General features: G+C 40.3%; 1 protein-coding gene across 2 annotated transcripts in view; it reads left to right on the top strand.

Annotated features, from left to right (window-relative positions):
* lats2.S (large tumor suppressor kinase 2 S homeolog) overlaps positions 1-24443 on the top strand; it is a 41385-nt gene extending 16942 nt beyond the window's left edge. For both annotated transcript variants that reach the window (XM_041584520.1, XM_018250287.2), the window contains exons 4-9: positions 9705-9837; positions 11617-13115; positions 16412-16994; positions 19040-19222; positions 20831-20937; positions 22927-24443. In XM_041584520.1, coding sequence (XP_041440454.1) covers positions 9705-9837; positions 11617-13115; positions 16412-16994; positions 19040-19222; positions 20831-20937; positions 22927-23412 — 2991 coding nt within the window. In that variant the 3' untranslated portion in view covers positions 23413-24443. The remainder of the gene's footprint in view (positions 1-9704; positions 9838-11616; positions 13116-16411; positions 16995-19039; positions 19223-20830; positions 20938-22926) is intronic.
* Positions 24444-24696: the final 253 nt, after the last annotated feature.

Raw genomic sequence — 24696 nt, forward strand, 5'->3', positions numbered from 1 at the left:
TGTTAGAACAAACTCCGTTTTCACCCTTTGATGAATATCAGTGTCAAAACCTATAAAAGTGAATGGAGATCTTTGTCATGTCCCCAAGATGAACCGTGTGTTAAGTTGTGTTGTCACTTTTTGATAAATATACCCTATTGTTTCCATGTGCTGTCTGGGCCCTAATGATATATTTTGATACCTCTAGCAGCAAATCGACCATCGTTCCCTAATAAAAACATAACTGGAGACATTATAAATCCTGATTAGATGAGGGCAGGGCTTGGCTGCCAGTTAGGCGTGTGGACTTCATATTTATCTCCCTGAGGGATCTTAAACAGGAGTTGGCACTTTTAGGGTCTGCTATAAAGGACTTTGTTCTGATTAACTAATTCAGTCTTAAGGAACAGACAACGCCTCCTTGTATAAAAACACAGGAATGCTGGTAATTATCCTGACGCATTTCCCCTGACAGTACGGTATGCTGGTGTAGCTATAAGGAAATCGTGTCCCCCTCCCTCAAGCGCACACATTCAGGACCACACTGTTCTACGTGTCCTGGAATCTTCATAGTTGGAATGCAAAATACTTGTTATTAACCTCTCAGGCTGCAAAGCATAGTGGGAGGCCTCCTGATAGTCACCTCTCTTATTCTGGTAAAATACTGTATATGGGGCCGTTTTTGGGTGGCTTTCCTTCGGGACCCCATAACACACAGGCAGGCTAAGTGGTCCCTGATAAAATTGCCTATAGTGTTTGTGCATGTGATAGGGACCTTAGATTGTAAGCTTCACTGGGACAGGGACTGATGGCAATCCTGTATTTCCTCTGTAATGCGCTGTGGAATATTGACGTTACATGAATAAAGGTTAATAAACTATGGAACCTGTGCTATAAATGATAAGGATATTTATTCGTCAATGAGGAATTATGTGACCATATAAAAACACCGTTGTTTTATACAACAGAGACATTCACAAGCAGGTGTCCGTTGCTGAATCAACCTCATCTGAACAAACCAGAAACCTCTCAGCCCATGTAAGGTACAAAAACATTCCCTATACCCAAAATTTTCTGATCAAGTTTGACCACAAGTCCATTTGGCTGAGAACCAGATATGCAATCCATAGCCTACCAATCTGCAAGGGCCCCTATGTGATATGATTGTTGGCACCGCAGCTGAACTCCTAGGGGGTCATTTATTAAAATCTGTATTTTTTGGGTAAAAAAAAAAAACCTCATTATTCGGGATTCGAGAATGGAAAAAGTTAGAATCCAAAAATTCTCATACCTGCCGAGGTAGTATATAACTCAATGAGAGAAGTCCCGAAGATATCCTGATTTTATGGTTTTTCTGGCAAAATTTCAGAAAAATTTTCGGGTGGAAAAATTTTAAAAATTCGTACGATTAGAATTTTTGGATGATTTTTTTTTTGTTTTTTTTCCCCAAACTGCATTTTTTCAGGAAGATGGATTAATAAATAAGGGGAAATAACTCTGCGGATTTGCCCATAGAGTGTATAGTATAAACCGTGCGGATTAGTGTATAGAGTATATTTTAGAAAATAATGAGATAAATCCAGATTCTGATAATCCCCCTAGTTTATCTAGGAATGTTTCTGTATTTCATTAAAAAAGTGTAAATTTTGGTTATCGTGGGAATTAAATCTGAATTATTGTGGATAGAATCGTTCCACAGTCGCAAATTATAATGATGTTGAGTAAAATTGCTTTGTTGGATTTCCTAATAATGTTTGAAGAAAGCGTTTCTAAGTGTTGGTATTAACGCTATATTATTACTGATCCCATGTTTATGCTACCTTGTGTATTACATTCTTGTTTGTTGCGATAATGGAAACACTGCTTGTAACTTGTTGGCACTATATAAATGCATGATGATGATTACCCTTGAAGTAGGGTTGCCACCTGGCCAGTATTTTACTGTCTGGCTGATAAAAACGATGTTTAATGCCAGTCTTATTAATAGGGAAGTAAGATAAAGATTTAGGAAAGCTGGTATTTGTCCCCCAGAAAAGGTGGAAACCCTATCTGCAAGAAAATCACCTTTTTTAACTGATGGCCTCATTAAGCACTAATTTATGAGCATGTGTTTTTTACAGGTTGTGACATTTGGCTGGAAGTCCTCAGCTTAACAGCAATGGCTTCTAATGTCTGTCAACTTCAGGGGGAAAAAAAACCTAAAAAGATACAGAATGTTGAATGTAAAAATGATAAGCCAGATACTCGTGATTGGCACCTGTTAGATCTTGGGCACGGTGATGGGAAAACATTTACAATAATGTAGTGACATCACAGGAAATCGACCAATGTAGATCAGGACAATGACAATGATATAGAATGAAAAGGTAAGAAATTATTATTAAGATCTCAGACTAAGGAAATTCCTTCTCCCGAGTCCTTCCCAAGAGTTAGATCAACACAAACCGTGAGGTTGAGTCCTGTGATTTTTCTTTTTCGTGGACACCTTTGTCCACAACGCTAACCACCAGTTGCTTTAAAGGGATTGTTCACCATCTAACACTTTTTTTCAGTTCAGTTGGTTTCAGATAGATCACCAGAAATAAAGACTTTTATTTGAAATTACATAAAAATGATTTTGTGTCATATTCCTCATTCACATCAGTTCCTGTTCCAGTAGAACTTGGTTCATTTTTGTTTTCTGGTTTTTATTAGAATAATAATACTTGTGGAGTCCACCATTTCACTGAAGGGATCATATCTATTTGCAGAATATTTCTTATATACTCAGTAATTTCAAGGGGTGAACTTCATTGGCTGCTATGGTTGCCATCAGGCAAGTTTTATGATATAAATGGGGCTTAAATTTAAGCCGGTGTTCTTAATAGAGAAGAAAGCTACAAAATGTCGGATGGCTGGTATAATATTTGCGAGAATACTTGGTGGTCTAGTGGTGTTCCGGCGGGGACGCCCAAAGCGTCTTTTTCCTCTGTGCGCTGAATCGTAATGGTGCACGCGCTTCGCCGCTTCCCGGATTTGACGCAGCGCTGCCTCTGATGTCATTTTGCATTGGTGAGAAATTCAAATATTAAAAGGACCCTCGGTCTGTAACACACTGCCCAACTTAGGTCTATTTTCAGTAGTTGCTGGGTATGCTTTCAAGTCTGATTATCTGTTCTTGACTTGCCTGTCCCTGACCTTGGTTAGTTTGCTGTCTGTGCTGACCTTTGCCGTTTACGGACTACTCTCTTTGATCCCGTTTCTGTACTGAAATATTGGTCTTATTGACCCGGGCCTGTGACCTTGATTACTCTCTCGTCTCCTAAATAGTACTGCTCACCCTTATTGGTATCGGCTCTGCCATTCCTTGACCATGCTCCTACTTCCCCGTTCCTTCCTTTCGGTTTCCTTGCTTGTCCAGAACTCTCTTTCTGGTTTTCTCATGTTAAGTTCTGGCGGCATCTGAGTAGTGGAGGGCTCCTCCCGAAGCCAAAGGCGGCTGCTATAGGCAGAAGAGTGAGCCAAGACCATGACCTTGGTGTTAGTTCTGGGTTTGGGACACTGTCCGTTACAATTTTCCAGAAAAGGTGGAAACTCTCTTTGCTGCCATGCAACTCTAGACAATAGCAAAACATCACAATGCTCTACAGAATTTTAAGGCAACCAATCAAACGTTGGCTTTCAAAAATCAAATTGATAAATGGTACCTGCAGAGTGTTTCTGAAGCTCATAATCATTCCTCCCCAACTCATGCTTGAATTTAAGCTTTCTACTTGATTTGAAAGTAGTAAACAGAAAAACAAATCAGCATTTCTCAGTTAGATGGGTTTAGCGCGGTGTGTTTGAATTGCATGTATTAAACTTTTTTTTTAAGACATGCTTGAAAGTGGCTTGTTTTTCTGTGGGTAAAATTAACATTTTGGGTAAGGAGCTTTAGTACACTGTTCTCCGGTGCAAATTGTAATTTTTGTAACATTTTTACCACTGGAGATTGACTGGCTACAAAACTTTCGCAAGTTTTCCCTTTAACAATTTACACAAATTATATTCCTCCACAAACAAGTCAATAAAAATACACAAGCTTTTAGATCTAACAGGAAAGCTAAGAGAAAAATGGTATCTTGGGTAACTGCTACCTGGTGCACCTAAAGGACCTTGCTAACACTCCAAACTTTTACCTTTAAGCCTCCTCAGTAGCAGTTGCTTTTCATAAAAGTTTATTTTGTTCCAACTTTGGTGTCTTCAGGAGCTTACAGCTGTTCCCTAAAGGATCGTGTTTGGCCTCCCTGTGGAATCTTCATCTGGTCAGCTATGTATAAAGAATTTCAGTCATTTTTCAGCTGCAGCTCTGTGTGCAAATACCTTGGCCTTGCAATATTTTTTTCTCCATTAATCTAGTGTTCTCAAATAATTCAGAGTGGACAACATTATATACTTGCGCACACACGTGATAATTTCTTCTACCTTTTAGGGGCTTATTTTTTTTCAAAATCCAGGTTGGTTTTTATGCTGTGATTCAAGAAAATCTCTGTAAAATACAACGTTCAAGCTTTTTCTTTCAAAATATTGTGGCGAGTAAAACAGTTTTCTTTTTTTTTTTGTTGCTGAAATTTTTTTTCGAGACTTATCAATTTGCATTTTAGCAATCAGAAACCTGGAAACTCACAAAAGTTGTTATTGTACATTTAATTCATAGTTTTGCTAATGTTAAGTAAACTATCCCTTTAAAGGGATACTGTCATGGGAAAAAAATTTCTTTTCAAAATGAATCAGTTAATAGTGCTGCTCCAGCAGAATTCTGCACTGAAATCCATTTCTCAAAAGAGCAAAACGATTTTTTTATATTCAATTTTGAAATCTGACATGGGGCTAGACATATTGTCAATTTCCCAGCTGCCCCAAGTCATGTGACTTGTGCTCTGATAAACTTCAATCACTCTTTACTGCTGTACTGCAAGTTGGAGTGATATCACCCCCTCCCTTCCCCCCCCCAGCAGCCAAACAAAAGAACAATGGGAAGGTAACCAGATAGCAGCTCCCTAACACAAGATAACAGCTGCCTGGTAGATCTAAGAACAACACTCAATAGTAAAAACCCATGTCCCACTGAGACACATTCAGTTACATTGAGAAGGAAAAACAACAGCCTGCCAGAAAGCATTTCTCTCCTGAAGTGCAGGCACAAGTCACATGACATGGGGCAGCTGGGTAATTGACAAAATGTCTAGCCCCATGTCAGATTTCAAAATTGAATATAAAAAAATCTGTTTGCTCTTTTGAGAAATGGATTTCAGTGCAGAATTCTGCTGGAGCAGCACTATTAACTGATTAATTTTGAAAAAAAAGTTTTTTCCCATGACAGTATCCCTTTAAGCACACCCCTTTGCCACCAAGTCTATCCACCTATATGATTTAGGTGCATGATTAATCAATGGAACCCTGTTATAGGCACAATTTCGAAGACAGAATCGGGTTAAAAAAGTTAAATATTGGCCAATGGTTTAAGTAACAATTACAATACACTGCATTTTGAACATTAATACTAGGGATGCACCAAATCCAGGATTCGGCCTTTTTCAGCAGGAGTCAGCCGAATCCTTCTGCCCTGCTGAACCAAATCCTAATTTGCATATGCAAATTAGGGACAGGAAGGGAAATTGCGTGACAAGGAAGTAAAAAATGTTTGCCCCTTCCCACCCCTAATTTGCATATGCAAATTAGGATTTGGTATATAGCCGAATCTTTCGCAAAGGATTAGGGGGTTTCGGCCGAATCCAAAAGGATTCAGTGCATCCTTAATTAATACAGAAGTGCCCATACTTTACTAATGTGGGGTCTGCTTTTAGTGTTGTTATTATGATCTCAACCATAAAAGCATTGTTGCAATTCTGTTCCATGGAAAATACTACTTAAATATTGATTTATGAGAAAATGTATATTGTTATATTTAACAAACCACTATTTCTTCTGTAACCTTAACATAATAAATATTTGAAAGAAAAGAATAAAACAGGAGGGCAATAGGGATCATTTGCCAATCCCATGGAAGGGGCCAGAGCACAAAAAGTATGCAACCTGAGGGTTGCAAAGTACAAAAAGCAGGGTGCAGTGGTAAATAAGGACCACTTTGTTTTACTGATAAATTCAGAGAATGGCTTTCCAGTGTATAAACATGGATCAGGACAGGTTCTCTTGGCTAAAGTGACAACCCCCAGGCTGCTAGCTCTGTTTTTAGAAATCCCACCCATTGTGGCAGGCATCTGTCTCCCAATGTCAGGCTTTGCAATTTTAGCCAAGTCGCACTCCCAGCAATGTGCAGTATGTGTCTAACTTGCAACATTTACAACTTATTCGGCTAAAGAATTGAGGTTCCAAAAATGCACTTGTGCTTGCTTTCCCATGTGCAATTGTGCTTTTCTAATTCCATATGGAGCCATTTCTGGTGTTTGCTGTGAGAGTGAGGTGTGTGCCCTATTCTTTCTGGTCACAAATAAGCCCTATATTGGTTAATGCAGTACTAGTATTAAATTTTTCTACCCCAAAACAGGCTCTGCCATGTTTTAAATACATGATACTCCGAGCTGAGTGACTGTATTACAGCAGTCATAAATGTTCATTGCAAATATAGTAATCCTGTTTTGCTTGTAGCAGATTGGAGAAAGCTGTTGTCCCTCCATTCCTTGAAGCCCACCATTTCATGCCTTGGCTTTAATAGTACAGGTATGGGATCCATTATCTGATAACCCATTATCCAGAAAGTTTCAAATTACGGAATGCCCGTAGATTCCATATTATTAAAGTAATCCAAATTTTTTAAAAATGATTTCCTTTTTCTCTGTAATAATAAAACAGTACCTTGTACTCGATCCCTAAGATATAATGAATCCTTATTGGAAGCAAATCCAGCTTATTGGGTTTATTTAATGTTTACATGATTTTCTATTAGGCTAAAGGTGGCCATAGACGCACAGATAATATCATACAAAACTAATTTTCGTACGATCAATGAGAAACAAAAAGAGACCACTCCACTACTCCCCCAAGCCAGGTGCTCAGTCCTCCGGCCCCTTACTGTAGCATATAACAAACTAGACGAACGGACAGCACTTCTGGGCAAGGCTTTATTAGCAGGTGGCTGTGAAATGCCTAACGCATTTCGGGAGTGTATCCCTTAATCATAGGCTGACGTGAGCCTATGATTAAGGGATACACTCCCGAAACTCTTGAGAAGTTTGCTTTTGAGAAAGTGGCTGGACATGCCTATGATTACGTATCGCCTAGATACGAAACGCGTCAGGATATTATGGTTTTAATGCTTTGAAATAAAAGTTGAATTTTACCTATCTAAAGTGGCGTCTGGAGTGCTTGCCGATCTCTTTATACTTGAAAGTACACACACCCCTTGCTACGGGTTCGGGGCGACGCACCCGGACCACTCGAGACGTCGGGTGAGTGTTTTTTCCATTTTCCACCAGTGACTTCAATTTGTATTCTACGTTCAAGTGTCGGACCTGGGGTTTTTACACCCAGGTCAAGTTTGTTACAGGGTGAGAGAGGTTTTGTCACTCATCCGATGAATATATATTTATTAAACACTTCATTATAGGACTGTGCAGCTTTAAATTCTGTTGTTAAAGTGGCTGGATAGCCACGAAACGCATTAAGCAATGGTTCCTTTGTGATAAGGAGTGCCTGTTTTAATTGAACAAATAAATATGGATTTTTAATGAGTGTTTAAGTTTGTGTTCCTCCCTCCTTGGTGCACCGCGACCCTTTTTTGAAGCTTTGAACTGTTGCGCATGATTTATCAGAGCAGATTGGACAGACACAATGGCACTTAGCACATCTATATGAAAGTGCAAGGAGCCTATTAAGAAGAAAGTACCTTTAATGGTTGATTTAAATAAGTGCAAGATCCGTGTCCATTATAGCACAGTCTAAAGATCTTCATGTTGGCCATTCAACCATCTGCCTGGTTACTGGGGTGTATGAGAGTGACGAGAAGTCATTTCAGACAGCAGAATAACAAAGTACACACGCACACCAACCGTAAATTCTTAGAATACCACAACATGCGAGAAGAACCCCTTAAATCAGTAAAATGCTAAAAGCTTTTACTTCTTTTTGCTTCCTGCTCTCCATAATTCAGATCATATATAATATTCAGTTATTTCAGTGGTACAGTACCATAAACAAAATGTTGCAGCTCCTCCTCCCAAATAAGCCATGATTGTCACTTTAAGGGGCACATTTACTAAGGGTCGAATATCGAGGGTTAATTAACCCTCAATATTCGACCAGGAACTAAAATCGTTCGACTTCGAATATCGAAGTCGAACGATTTAGCGCTAATACTTCGATCGAACGATTATTCGTTCAATCGAACGATTAAATCCTTTGAATCGAACGATTCGAAGGATTTTAATTCATCGATCGAACGAATATCCTTCGATCCAAAAAACATAGGCAAGCCTATGGGGACCTTCCCCATAGGCTAACATTGAGTTCGGTAGCTTTTAGCTGCCGAACTAGGGGGTCGAAGTTTTTCTTAAAGAGACAGTACTTCGATTATCGAACGATCGAATAGTCGAACGATTTTTAGTTCGAATCGTTCGATTTGAAGTCGAAGTCGAAGGTCGAACTAGCCCATTCGATGGTCGAAGTAGCCAAAAAAACACTTCGAAATTCAAAGTTTTTTTTATTCGAATCCTTCACTCGAGCTTTGTAAATGTGCCCCTAATTGTTCTTTAAAGAGAAGGAAAGGCATATTTACTTGGGGGTGCCAAAATTAGGCACCCCAAGTGATTGTATTTACTTACCTGAGACCCTGGGCCGGTGCTCCTATCAGCAGAGAACTGTACAGGTCCCGGAATTCTTCCAGCGAGCACCATGGAGCGATCAGCTTCCTTCTTCTTCTTTCTTCAAATTTCCCGGGGCAGATACATGCAAAATAGAATGAAATAACCGACTTCTTTGTTAAAGTTCGGCAATCTTTCGACTTCCCATCTTCCAACCTCCCAATCTTCTAACCTGCCACTTACCATTCAGATTAAATAAAGTATCAATATATACTGCAATATATATTGCAATATATGGACAAACAATCCCTGTTTTGTTTAAAGGCTAAGGCATTTTTCATCAGTTTACTGCCAGCCAAGAGGTCCAGCAGTTCTGTATCTGGATTGGTCGAGGCCTTCAGCCTTTGAGCAAGGGTCAGATTCCAAAAACCTGTCCATACAAATGAAGACCTAATCACCAAATAAGAGGATCTCTGTCCTTGGCCAACAGTTGGGTCATATTTAGGGGCCTGCATAGAGTTGTCAGCTCCAGACTTCATCCATGGCCCAATATGGTGAAACAAACTCCAACCAGAAGGTGATGGATTTGGTCAATTACCAGTTCAATGAACACAGCATGCACTTCATGGAATTCTAGATAGCGGTAAAGTTCAACCAGCTTTATTTCACAGACTCGTATCTTATCCTGATGCGTTTTGTGTGATCGCACGCGTAGTCATAGGCATCACTACCAATTCAGTCAAGAGGGGGGCAAATAGGCTTTTTCATTGTGATTGAGGTTTTAGGGAAACACTGTTTTACTCTTATTATTGAGCTTATGCTGATCAATAAAAAAAAGTTCTTTAGCTTAAAGTTTTTAATATGATTTGATTGCACATTTCTTGAGGCAAAATCCTCGGAGAACATTGGTGTTGCACGGTTAAAATGCGAGCTTTCCTTTGTCTTTAGGAGATGGCCGTACGTGCTCTGAAGCAGACTGGGAGCAGGGGCATTGAAGCTGCTTTGGAGTATATTAGTAAGATGGGTTATCTGGACCCGAGGAATGAGCAGATCGTTCGGGTGATCAAGCAGACGTCACCAGGTATGTATACAGAGGACATGTGGGTCAGAAAACACCTTGACCTTTTGTGTTTTGCAAGAATCTCCAAAATGTAAGAGGCCACCCAGTCCATCCATTTGGTTGTCCCATGTACTGCTTTACTTAACTTGATCAACAGAACACTCGTCACAACACTACCAAAGTGCAACCATATTTGCCTCTACTTCCACCACTAAAACTGTACATACACCCACAGGGATCATTGCCAACTAGAGTTTCAATTTTTCGCCAACCAACAACAATGTGGTCTTACTTAGCTCTTTTAACATGATTGCTGTTGGGATACACTGGTGTGCATGTGTTTTACAATGTCCCACCTTGGGTTATTCTGCTTTCCTTTAGACCTGCCTAATATAACTCTAGCTATCTTTAAGCTCTTTCGTTGTGCACTTGGATAATCTTCAAGAGTTCTTTAAGCTTTTGGCTGACATGGGCCATGTTATCTTTGGAGGAAATGTAATACTACATGGCGCAGTCAAGCTTGATGGATGTTACTTGTTACGTCATACTTCATTAATTATAATAAAAAAAGTTTTTACAGTTACCTGCAAATAATGTTATATTGTATAAAGTAGCATAAAAATACATTTTGCTGCTGGAATATGCTCATGTAGCTGAAATTCAAACAAAATTCACTATGATTTAATTTTTGCTAGAATGACATTGCCTGACTTCATTTATGTATATGCCTCATATTCCGGAGTTGTATTCTATTACACTATACAAGTTTAGAGACTATGATAAAAAATAAAATTTTTAGGTCATATCATCTTTGAACCCTGACAGAATACGGATCGCTTTTTCATTTTTTTGATAAGTCCCAACCTATCTCTTGCCCTGACCAACAGTGCATGTTTTCTGAAACTCACACAGTAAACCAGGTAGATCAATCAGTAGCCCAGGTAGATCTGTCACAATCTCCCCTTTATTTACTGCTGCTTCCATGAGCATATCCAGCAAACTCGTACTGTTTGTAAGGCCTGAGGGCAGAAAACATTAAGAGATTAGATTATGTTATTGTAAGTTCTAACTCATTCTAAAACACTGTATAGTGTAATATGAATAAAGACATAGAGCTGTCATCTGAAAATCAGTTGGCCACCTGGGCTTCTGAAGCTCTCAACAGGGCATTTGCCTTAACATCGACAACAAAATATTTCTCTCCTGGAATGACAGGTGTACACAGTTGAATCGCCCTAGTTGGGACAATAAGTCCATCTAAAAGGGACGTAAGTTGTAAAAACAGAACTGCTGTGAAAAACTACAGCACTGATGTCTGAACTTAAAAGAGAAGGAAAGTAATTTTTACTTGGGGGTGACAAAAGTTAGGCACCCCAAGTGATTATATATACTTATCTGACACCCCGGGCCATTGCTCCTATCGGCAGAAAACTGCACCGGCCCTGGGCTATTACAGCGAGCAACAGGGAGCGATCGTCTTCCAGCTTCTTTCTTTAAATTTCCCGGGGCAGACACATGCGCAGTAGAACGCAATAGCCGTCTTTTTTGTTAAAGTTCTGCATTTTGCTCTACTGCCCATGCGCAGCCGCGAGAAGAAAGAAGAAGCAGGAAGACAATCGCGTTGTGGTGCTCACTGGAATAATCCCTGGCTGGTGCAGTTTTCTGCCGACAGGAGCACCAGCCCGGGGTTTCAGGTAAATACAATCACTTGTGGGTGCCTAACTTTTGGCACCTCCAAGTTTAACTTGCCTTTCCTTCTCCTTTAAGGTTTATACTGACTGTTTTTTCTTTTACTTTTAGGAAAAGTCACCACTCCTAATAGTGTATCTCATCGGTCGAACTTTGAAGGATCTTCTCCTTATCATCCAATGAGCAATGCGACTTATGAAGGGTCTGGCTTTTCAGCAGAAGGGGCCAATGTCCTCAGTGAGGTACCACGGCAGTACATGGACTACTTGCTTTCTTCGCCTCAGCCTGCCACGCTGAATGGCCCGTCTCAAAGACCTCTTCCTGGAGTAGGTGCTCACAACTCTCCTGTCAGCCATCAGCAGAAGGGATATGTTACAAATGCAGAGTCTGCTGTAATGAATTACGTTATTGGGAGTCATAACAGCCCAGGTCTTCCAATACAAACTTCTCATGCTTCAAGTAGTCCACACTATAGCCGGCAGCACATGATACTGCAAGGGGATCCTATGGCCTATAGCGTGCAGAGAACACCATCATTTCAAAATAAAATGCAGCAAGATGGAGGTTATGTAAATATACCCCAGACCAGTCCAGGACATGCCTATACACAGGCAACTTCTGGACTGTACATGCCACATACACACCACAAGCAAACAAGTCCTCCCTCTCATCAGATGCATGTGATATCCAGAGGTTCACCATACGCTAATGAGTTTTCAGACAGTCCACCAAACCTGTTGTCGCCATCAAGAAACAGTTTGAACATGGATCTCTATGATATTGGCAATGTGTGGCAAAACTCACAACCTTGCCGGGATTCTATGCAGGGCCCAGGTTTAGACCCTTCTCCAAGGCAGCATGTGTCCTTCAGACCGGAATCTCAAGTGCCAAGTCGTACTAATTCTTTTAATAATCAACAACAACAAAAACAAGTGGTGATGCGACAGACCCCGCCTAACAAACCCGATGCTTCCATGCCTTCACCCAATACTGTCACCGCTGTTACATCCACCCATATACTGCAGCCGGTAAAGAGCATGAGGGTGACTAGACCTGAGCCACAAACTGCTGTAGGCCCCTCACATCCGGGCTGGTTAGCTGCACAGGCACAGAAGTTAGAAACGCCGAAGGTAGAGATGGTCGAGCCACACACTTCATCAATTGGATCAGCTAACGCTTATGGTATTGATGTGGATTATGGCAATCAAGATATGAGATTTCCACCACCCCCTTATCCAACACATCTCTGGTTTCAAAACAACTCAGAACAGCTTGAACTGAATGCATTATGCAAGGGAGTGGACCAGAACCTTCGTGTTACTGAGAAAGTACCATGCGCTCCAGTTGATGAAGCCAATGGGGAGCCAAAACGTAGCAAAGTGAGCAAGACCCCTAAAGCTGCAAAATCAGGAAAGGATAAAAAACAGATTCAAACATCACCTGTTCCCGTGCGTAAAAACAGCAGAGATGAAGAAAAGAGAGAGTCCAGAATAAAAAGCTATTCACCTTTTGCCTATAAGTTCTACATGGAACAACATGTGGAGAATGTTCTAAAGACCTACCAGCAGAAAATCAACAGGAGACTACAACTGGAACAAGAAATGGCTGAAGTAGGTGTCTTTTTTTTATTTTTATGATATCAGGTTTTGCTTCTTTGTTGTTGACCTTTGAATTAACTTTTTGTATAATATAGACCGTTTTTACATTAAACTGTAGAAAGAGTTGGGGAGCAACACAAGCACGAAAAAGTTCCTGGGGGTGCTAAATGGCTGTGACTGGCTATTTTGTAGTCCCTAAGTGGATTGGCAGCCTATTATGCAACAAAACTTGCCTCCAAGCCTGGAATTCAAAAATAAGCACCTGCTTTGAGGCCACTGGGATGAACATCCAAGGGGTTGGAGAGCAACATGTTGCTCACAAGCCACTACTTGGGGATCACCGATGAAGACATATGCAATTGGTTTTACGTTTTTATTATTTGTGGTTTTTGAGTTATTTAGCTTTTTATTCAGCAGCTCTCCAGTTTGCAATTTCAACAATTTTGTTGCTAGGGTCCAAATTACCCTAGCAATCATGCATTGATTTAAATAAGAGAACCCGAATAGAAAGATGAGAAATAAAAAGTAGCAATAACAATTAATCTGTAGCTTTACAGAACTTTTTTTTTAGAGGGGGTCCGTGATTCCCATTTGAAAGCTTGAATGAATAATTAGAAGTAGGCAAATAATTCAAAAACTAAAAGAAAAAATGAAGGCCAATTGAAAAGTTGCTTAGAATTAGGCATTCTATTATACTAAATATTAACTTTAAGGTGAACCATACCTTTAAGTTTCACTTTAGCACTTCCAGGTTCTGGCGAGCGGAGGACAAGCTAATAAATAATAATGTTTAGTCTACAGAGAAGCCCTCTGTTAAGAGCAAGCAATATAAGGAGCACATTATATACAGGTATGAGACCTGTTATCCAGAAAGCTTGGGACCTAGGGTTTACCAGATAACGGATCTTTCCATAATTTGGATCTTCATACCTTCAGTCTATTAGAAAATCATGTAAACATTAAATAAACCCAATAGGCTGGTTCTGCTTCCAATAAGGATTAATTACCGGTATATCTTACTTGGGATCAAGTACAAGGTCTGTTTTATTATTACAGAGAGAAAAAGAAAAAATTTTTAAAAAAATTTAGATTATTTGATTATAATGGTGTTTATCCGAGACAGCCTTTCCATAATTCTGAACTGATTCTGGATAATGGGTTTCCAGATAACGGATCCCATACCTGTATATATTTTTTAAAGCTAATTGCAATTTTGGAAGAGATATACTGGGAACTGCAGATATCTAGTTTTATATTGTCACTCTATTTGGATTAATTATATCTTAGTTGGGATCAAGTACAAAAGCTACTGTTCTATTATTACAGAGAAAAATTAAATCATTTTTGAAAAGGTGGATTATTTGGATAAAACTGAGTCTATGGGAGACAACCATTCTGTAATTCGGGGCCTTTTGGATAACAGGTTTCCGGATAATGGATCCCATACCTGTAATATGCAAGTTTCATGACTAAGTGCCAATTGTAGCTGAAAACATCACTGAAACCCATTTATAATTTACAGGATATATATCACATTTGTGATCGAAATGTAAAAATCTCTCCTATTTGTCTGCCCTAAACATGTGAGATTTCATATAAGATGACACAGAAACACATAAAATTCCCCTTATTGGCAGATTAGCTAGGCAGCAGCCAGCGTTTGGTGTCATTGTTGAGTTTAGCAATGCTGTGGGCGTTTGACAGAAATAGCCACAGATTTAATTAGGAGGCCAGTTTTTCTATATTTAGGTGCTATTTATGGCATAATTTATATTTGGATTGTCTTCACCAAAAGACATTACAGTTGTAGAGAAGGAATAACCCATTAAGAATGTAAGATCTTCCTGTTTGTGGCTGACATTAGATCACAAACTACTACATTCCATGTCCCATACCTTTAGCACCAAAGATAAGCTCAGTATTTATAGCCACATGATTGAGTGTGGGCACTTTAGGAACTTTCTCCATTACTGTTTCAGCTAATAAATCTCATTATAGAAAAACCTAGGCTTATGTAAAAACCTGGTGCAAATGTGCCTTGTATTCAAGAAGAACAGGGCTGTCCTGCACTCAGAGGAATCCACAAGGCCAAGAAATAGTAGTTAAAAAATGACTTTATTGAACAAATTTAAAAGTATACTTGCATCTCCATGGGCCGTGTGCGTTTCGTACCCATAGGGGTAATTAATCATGAGCTATGATCTCACCCAACAGGAAATGAGCATTTATACAAAAAGCAACCAATCAAAAAGGACGAAGAAAAAAAAAAAAAGAAAAAACAGTTCTTTATTTTTTCTTAGTCCTTTTTGATTGGTTGCTTTTTGTATAAATGCTCATTTCGTGTTGGGTGAGATCATAGCTCATGATTAATTACCCCTGTGGGTACGAAATGCATAGGCCCCATGGAGATGCAAGTATACTTTTAATTTTGTTCAATAAAGTCATTTTTATAACTAATTTCTTGGCATTGTGGATTCCTCCAGCCCTGTTCTTCATGTATCCAAGGCAAATTTGCACCAGGTTTTTACATAAGCCTAGGTTTGTCTATAATGAGATTCATTAGCTGAAACGGTAATGGAGAAAGTTCCTAAAGTGCCCACACTCAATCATGTGGCTATAAATACTGAGCTTATCTTTGGTGCTAAAGGTATGGGACATGGAATGTATAATTTTGTGGTCTGATGTCATAGCCACAAACAGGAAGATCTTACATTCTTAATGGTTTATTCCTTCTCTACAACTGTCCTGTCTTTTGGTGAAGACAATCCAAATATAAATGATGCCATAAATAGCACCTAAATATAGCAAAACTGGCCTCCTAATTAAATCTGTGGCCCATGATTAAGTACACCTGTGGGTACGAAACACATAGGGTCCATGGAGATGCAAGTATACTTTTAATTTTGTTCAATAAAGACTTTTTGTAACTGATATTTCATGGCCTTGTGGAGTGCAGGACAGCCCTTTTCTTCTTGTATCCTGGTTTTCCGCTCACTAAAGCTATGGGGTCTGGGGCTGGTGCACCTGGACCACATCACTACTCGGTGAGCTATTTATGTTATGTTCTGGAGCACCTTGTTCTCTTTATTTTTGCCTTGGGACAGTAACCTAGAGCAAACAATCGGCAACAATCATTGAGCAGTTATGGTGGTTATACACTGGCCATTAAAAGCTTCTTGATTTGTCCCCTACAGAGTTGGCAGTTTATGCCCCCATATAGTGGTTACCTGATGAAGCCCACCTATGAAATGTAAAACTATGTTGTTTCATGTTCAATTGTAGTGATTATTATCATTTTGGTTTGTCAGGCTGGCCTCTGTGAAGCCGTTCAAGAGCAAATGAGGAAAATCCTTTATCAAAAGGAATCCAATTATAACAGACTGAAAAGGGCCAAAATGGACCAGTCTTTATTTGTAAAGATTAAGACACTGGGGATAGGAGCTTTCGGGGAAGTGTGTCTGGCAAGCAAAGTGGACACCAAAGCGCTATATGCTATGAAAACCCTACGGAAAAAGGATGTGCTGAACCGGAACCAAGTAGCCCATGTAAAGGCAGAGCGGGACATTCTGGCCGAGGCTGATAATGAGTGGGTTGTGAAACTTTACTACTCTTTCCAAGACAAAGATAACTTGTATTTTGTGATGGACTACATTCCAGGGGGGGACATGATGAGCCTTCTCATACGCATGGAGGTGTTTCCAGAGCACCTCGCCAAGTTCTACATTGCGGAGCTAACCCTGGCCATTGAGAGCGTCCACAAAATGGGATTTATCCATAGGGATATCAAACCTGACAACATCCTTATAGACCTAGATGGGCATATTAAGCTGACTGACTTTGGACTGTGCACTGGGTTCAGGTGGACTCATAATTCAAAATATTACCAGAAAGGTAAGTAGTGAAGTATATTGCTACTTTGTAGAACAAGCTGTGGCCAAACCCAGCTATTTCTGCCTTAAAGGGATACTGTCATGGGAAAAAATATTTTTCAAAATGAATCAGTTAATAGTGCTGCTCCAGCAGAATTCTTCACTAAAATCCATTTCTCAAAAGAGCAAACTGATTTTTTTTATATTCAATTTTGAAATCTGACATGGGGCTAGACATATTGTCAATTTCCCAGCAGCCCCAAGTCATGTGACCTGTGCTCTGATAAACCTCAATCACTCTTTACTGCTGTACTGCAAGTTGGAGTGATATCACCCCCCTCCCTTTCCCCCCCCCCCCCAGCAGCCAAACAAAAGAACAATGGGAAGGTAACCAGATAACAGCTCCCTAACACAAGATAACAGCTGCCTGGTAGATCTAAGAACAACACTCAATAGTAAAAACCCATGTCCCACTGAGACACATTCAGTTACATTGAGAAGGAAAAACAGCAGCCTGCCAGAAAGCATTTCTCTTCTTAAGTGCAGGCACAAGTCACATGACCAGGGGCAGCTGGGAAATTGACAATATGTCTAGCCCCATGTCAGATTTTAAAATTGAATATAAAAAAATCTGTTTGCTCTTTTGAGAAATGGATTTCAGTGCAGAATTCTGCTGGAGTAGCACTATTAACTGATGCGTTTTGAAAAAAACATGTTTTCCGATGACAGGATCCCTTTAATACAGTGGTTTCTTTTTGCCCAAATACAAAGATGGCGTAGTTAGTACTGTCAAATGGTATCTTGGGTCCTGGATTTAGCCTTCAGTTTTTACTTTTCTGGCCTTAGGGCGGTGGCACATGGGGAGATTTGTCGCCAAGCGTCAAATCTTCTCTACTGCCGGCGACTAATCTCCCCGAAATGCCTTCCCACCGGCAAGAATGGGATGCAATACATGTCGCTTTAGTTTTCCGAAGTCGCCAGAAGTTACCTCATGGGGAAACTTCGGAAAATGAACTGACACGTATGCCATCCCACCCGTGATTCGCATTCTTGCAGGAAGGCATTTCGGGGATGGCATATGTGTCACTTCGTTTTCCGAAGTTTCCCCATGAGGCAACTTCTGGTGACAACGGAAAACTGAAGCGATACGTTTTCCAACTCATTTGCATTCTTGCTGGCGGGAAGGCATTTTGGGGAGATTAGTCACCCGCAGTAGAGAAGATTTATCAATTGCCGACTAATCTCCCCATGTGCCACCACCCTTAGCCTACATGAGGACCGAGTAGAGTTTGTTTCCATTTTCACATTATCATTGTAATATCGTGCTTTATAGTAATATGATAGGCCAGATTATTGCCCCACTGCATGGAATAAGTTGTATAGCATTGGCTCAGATGAATATGGTGCTGCACTCCAAATATTTTCCTCTAAAGCCGCCCCAGCCTTGAACCATTGTGAAGACCACCCTCTGACACTGCTAACGGATCGTCTGCGTTGTTTCAGTGATGCTGGGCTGGGACGGCTGGACCCTTCCATAGGCTAATTACAAATGAAAACAGGACTTCAGCCTATGGGAGGATCGATCCGCCCCCAGCCCAGTGTCACTGAAACAAAGCAGACGATCCGTAACAGTGTCAGAGGGTGGGTTCCACAAAGGTTCGCTGGCTGGAGGCGGCTTTGAGGTGGGCTTTTACTGGAAAATATTCAGCCTGCAGCACCTCCTTGATATTGACACGTTCCTATGATTTTTATAAGAATGTTTCAATATTGCTTTTAGATGTCAAAAATATGCCTAAATAAGGAAGTGTCTGCTTTACCTTACAAGATACCAGTCTGCCGTGCAAATCATTATCTTTTTGGGTAAATTGAGCGGATCTGTTAAAAGAACGAGTGGGCTGTTAATTGCTATTATTCATTTTATTCATATACTGTAGTAGACTTCATGCAGCGTTGTATTATAAACCCTGAAGGCAACCTTTAGACTTTGTGTGGATTCCTTTCCAGGCTTTTAAATTGCAGTTTCCGTTTCCATATAATAAAGAACAATTCTTGTTGCTTCCTCTCTAGGGAACCACGCCCGACAAGACAGTATGGAGCCTAGTGAGCTGTGGGATGATGTATCCAACTGCAGATGTGGAGACCGGCTAAAGACTTTGGAACAGCGAGCTAAAAGGCAGCATCAGAGATGTCTGGCTCATTCTTTAGTGGGCACGCCTAATTATATAGCCCCAGAGGTTCTGTTGAGCAAAGGTATGATGATCTTGGTTAAAGTACAAGTAAAGCCTAAACACTTGTAAACCCTCTAGTGCCAACCTTTTTTTTTTTTACCTGTGAGCCATATTCAAATGAAAAAGAGTTGAGAAGCAACATAAGCATCCAAAACATTCCTGACTGTACCAAATAAGGGCTTTGATTGGCCATTTGGTAGCCCCTATGTGGACTGGCAGCCTACAGGATGCTCTGTTTGGCAGTACAACTGGTTTTTATGCAACAAAAACTTGCCTCAACAATAAGCACCTGCTTTGAGGCCACTGAGAGCAACATCCAAAGGGATGGTGAGCAACATGTTATTCACAAGCCACTGGTTGGGGATCACTGTTCTAGTGCATGAAATCACTACCTTTTCACACTGGTCTACTGCACAACTTAAGGTGGTCGGAGACGCACAGATAATGTAGGAAATTAATTTTCGTACGATATTCGGTGCATGTATGGTAGGAAAAGAGCCAACCAATGTCGGCAGAAGACTTGGATATCGGTCGGCTCGTCTATCAGGCTGGAAGGAAAATTTTTATTGGGTATCTTTGAAGGCAGCCAAACATCAGCCATTGTTAGTGCTGAATCAGATACAGATAGAATTATATTGTTTCTACCTTTATATCTGACAATTCAGCTCTACACGTGTGTATTGAAACTAACGCTCTTTCTTGGAAACATCTTTTCCAAGAAAGATTGTAATTGTTACGTCTATGGCCGCCTTTAGTCACGTTAGTATGAGATCCCTTGCACAAGTCCAAGACTTCTAAAAACCTCATCTTGTTGACCAGATAGCAGTGTTAGTTTATCCTTTCTGTTCTCTGGCTGACTCTTGAAACAGTTTTGCAAAAGTTCCGTCTTTTTATCAGCTGGCTGTTGTTTCATTGTTTCGTGAATCAGAAACAGGAACGCACAGCATATAAACAGCTAGCGATGTGCAGGCCGGCCTGATACCCGCGGGTGGGTTGGGATCGGGCCAACCTCGCACCCCCATTTGCACCACCTTACACTGCCGACTTCAGGTTTTATAGCCGCGCGCCTGCTCACCCCTTTTGTGACATCGTCGGTGGGGCGGGTCTATAAAAGGAACCTGGAAACCAGTAAAAAACCAGACCCACACATCACTATAAACAGCCCATGCTGCTTTCAATAACAATTACATTTACAAACAACTTAAAAATCACTGAAAATATTTAACGACTGCGCGAGAATATTGATTAGAATTACATTTGCTTTCAGTAGGCAACAAAAGATCCCCATTAGGAAGAATAAGGTAAACACAGCTTAAATAGAGTAGATTTTTCCTTTAACGCCAGGCATTCTTTGTTTGTAGTAGTGTAACTGGTAAGGCCATAACAGAATAACAGATCCCAGAAGAGACTCGCTGTGAATTCACAGAAGGAATACCACAAGAAAGGGGTCAAAGTAAAATCAGTTTGGGGGCAGTTTGTAGTTTCATTCTGTAAGCACTAGTGCTATAGAGTTTAGGATCAATGGCACATTAAGGTTTAAAGTTTTTATGATTATTAATTAGAAGGAACAGGAAAATTTCACTCCTCTATCTGTGACTGACTTTAATTGGTCTCTGTTGTCCTTGTTTAGGTTACACTCAGCTCTGTGATTGGTGGAGTGTAGGTGTTATCCTGTTTGAGATGCTCGTTGGGCAGCCACCCTTCCTTGCATCAAATCCAACTGAAACCCAGCTAAAAGTAAGTACTAATTCAATCATGTGACTCGTTCAAGCTCTTGAGCATAGCTTTATAGTTACATAATTGAAAAGGGACTTCTTGAATCTGCTTATTTGTATGTTCTCCCTGTAACTGTGTGGGTTTCTCCCACAGTCTGAAAATATACAGATAGGTTAATTGGCTCTGGATAAAATTGATCATAGTATGTGTCAATGTGATGGGGAATTTAGTATGATCTCTAAAAAAGTGTAAATGTTGGCTATGTATAAATAACATAATAATAAATAAACATTATCCATTCTTGAATGAACAGTTCAGTGTGAATATAAAAACTGGGTAAATAAATAGGCGTGCAAAATAAAAAATGTTACTAATATAGTTAGTTAGACAAAAATGTAATGTATAAAGACTGGAGTGACTGGATGTCTAACATAATAGCCAGAACACTACTTCCTGCTTTTCAGCTCTCTAACTCTGAGTTAGTCAGTGACTTTAAGAGGGTTCTCATGGGACATAACTGTTCAGTGAATTTGCAATTGACCCTCAGCATTCAACTCAGATTCAAAAGCAACCGTTATTATCCATGTGCCCCCCCATGCTCAAGTCACTGATTGGTTACTGCCTGGTAACCAATCAGTGGAAACCAAGAGAGCTGCAAAGCAGGAAGTAGTGTTTTGGCTATTGTGTTACACATCCAGTCACTCCAGCCTTTATATATAACATTTTTGGCTAAATAACTATATTGGAAACAGCCTATCTATTTACCCAGTTTTTATTTTTATACTGAACAATTCCTGTAAGGCAGAAAATAGCAAATATTTTGCCATTATTAAAACAGAAAGCATTATGAGATCTTTCTGAAATCAGATCACAATCAGATGTATCCGAGCAGAAAAAATGGCCAGGATTGTGCAAACTTCCCTGTACTTGACCAGAAATGGCTGTCGCTTTCTGTCCATGGCTTCCTGATCGTGATCATGGGCCAGGAGCATTCACTTCAGAAGCCAGTAACAGATTGGGGACAAGAAACAATGTTGCTAGACATGGCAGCTGCCAATACAGATATATATTTCTGTCTTTTCTTGACAGGTACAGGGAGCAAGGCTGTTTTTTAGAGTGTAGTCTAGGAGAGGGATGTGTGCAGGGCCTTTTTGCTTACATCGGGCATGTCCAAAGTCCAGCCCGCGGGCCAATTGCGGCCTGTTTTCAAATTTACACCGACCCGCAGCCTCCATCATGAAATTAATAATAATGTGGCCCCCAGCACTTCTGTGTGCCAGTATGTGTCTTTTGCTAACACCTTCAGCACACAGGCAGCAGTATAGACTAAGTGGCAGATCATTTCATTAATGTGCCCAAATATTACTGCTATGGTTACACAATTCCTTGTTTAAATGAGGCACGGAGAATAAGTCCAAACAGACTCCACTTCCTAAACGCCGTGTATGCGTCCATCTCCAGGAGTGAATGATACTGATCGCAAGCTAGCTATCTCGAATGGATGTCAGGCTGAATGGTCGGCCCCCAAACGGTTTCACCTCACCAAATCTGGCCCTCGTTGCAAAAAGTTTAGACACCCCTGGCTTACATCATGGGATAAGTTTCTTTTTAAGTGCCTAATTATTACTGGTAAATGCCACCTCCTATCAGAGCCTTGGTGCAGTGGAATCCAAATTCATCCATAAAGTGTATTCATTTTCCACTTCAACACCATTTCTGGATCCATATATAACAATGTTATTCACAGACGACAATTTTACTTTTAATTTTTACGTTTTGGCAGGCTGGGACCCTAAAAATGATGTGAACTTCTAAATGTTGGTTCATGTGCCTCCAGTTGAACAGCTGATTTCCTGTAGTTTTGTTTTCCATAGCTGTAAATTCATTCTCTAAAAAAGTGTTTATGATTCAGAAATAGGTTTGTTTGTTTGTACTGTCTTAGATGCTTCTGATTTTTTTTTTTTTGTTTGTGCCTTGAAATCCCTAATAGCGATCTGTTTGCTTTTCCAGGTAATACATTGGGAGAATACCCTTCACATTCCTTCCCAAATAAAGCTGAGCCCCGAGGCAACCAATCTGATCACAGAGTTGTGCTGTGGGGCTGAAAACAGACTTGGGAGAAATGGGGCGGATGAAATTAAGGCCCATTCCTTCTTCAGCTCAATTGACTTTTCCTCTGACATTCGTCATCAACCAGCACCTTATGTTCCGAAAATCAGCCACCCAATGGATACCTCTAATTTTGATCCGGTGGAGGAGGAAAGTCCATGCACTGACAGTGGAGACAGCACCATGACGTGGGACACTTTTTTAAATCCAGGAAACAAACACACCGAGCATGCCTTTTATGAGTTCACTTTCCGACGGTTCTTCGACGATAATGGCCACCCGTTCCGTTATCCCAAGCCTTCCAAATTAGAGACTTCTTCATGTGAGGAAGCTGAGGAGGAAGATAAAAATTCCGTCAGAGAGGGCTGCCAGCCTGTGTATGTGTGAATTCCCAGAATGGATATTACTCTCAAGTTGTTGAAGGCGCTTGGCTCTTCCAGTGGAATTTTATATTTTAGCCACGATCGTTACCGATGCCTTAAATTCATGCCTTGCCTGTGTGTTTTCTGGGGCTCATTTGAAGATGACCTTTATAACAAGGCTTTGAAGGCCTTTCATAGATGGGGTTAAAATATGTTGCGGTTTTAGTGGTGCAATATCACGATTACTTCAGAAGTATTAAAGAATAAAGTGTTCCAGTGGGGTATTGTTGCTGGTGTGTGTATACAGATAGACACCACCCTTATCAAAGAAATGTAACCTCATTGTCAAATATGCACAAAGATAGGACTTCTGAATTCCTCACTGATCAACCAAAGTAAAGCAGTCTGCTTTTGGGTGATGAAGATGGACTCACTGGGTGGAGTGGAATTCTGGGAATTTTTAGCTGGTTGCACAGAAGCACTGAAATACTGTTTAACAGATAGGTGCAGGAGCATGGGAATACTGTCCTCTTCCAGTGCTGTATCTTCTGCACGTCGCTTCTTCAGGTTTCGAAAGGAGGTTCCTCAGCCTCAATGGACTTCACTCCTTCCACCATAAAGATCATCCTGTATTTGGAATCCATCATCTCCAGCCAGATCCTTATTATCTGTCCTGGGAGTTTAATATCAATAGAGATTTTCTACATTACCTACAGGCTATGGAGTGGAGCAGAATGAAAAGCTTTCGACATGAATTGGACCGGTGCTTTTCCTGGCGGCCGGTGAATTAAGACTTTGTTCCATGTCGGTGTTGGGATAACTGTTGCCCTAATAGTGTTTTTTTTTCTCAGCAATAATCTAATAATAATAGAAAGCACTTATGTTTTCTAATAATCCTTTTTCTACCATCTATATGGAAACGTAACATGTAACATCCTTGTCAACTGAATGTTCGATATAAACAGCAGCACTTAATGATACAGCAGAAGATGAAAATACGAGGCCTTTGGGGCTTTTTGGTTTAAGCATTATTATATAAAACAGGACGTCACGAAGTATGAAGTGGATTCCTGAAAAATTCATGGCTCTTCCCTGTTGTACTGTAGAATGAGCAAGCAGGTCATTTGTATTAAAGGGGAACTATCGCAAAAATAAAAATGTAATATAAGCTTCCTCATACTGAAGTAATGAAATAATCAAGTTTATGTTCACTATTCCTCTCTCAGCATCTGTTTCTCTTCATTCTGTCTTCATGCAGCAGTTGGGTGTCAGATGAATGATCCAATATATCTTATAGGGGGGGCTTCCT

Source organism: Xenopus laevis, chromosome 2S, assembly GCF_017654675.1.
Source record: "Xenopus laevis strain J_2021 chromosome 2S, Xenopus_laevis_v10.1, whole genome shotgun sequence".
Classification (NCBI taxonomy): domain Eukaryota; kingdom Metazoa; phylum Chordata; class Amphibia; order Anura; family Pipidae; genus Xenopus; species Xenopus laevis.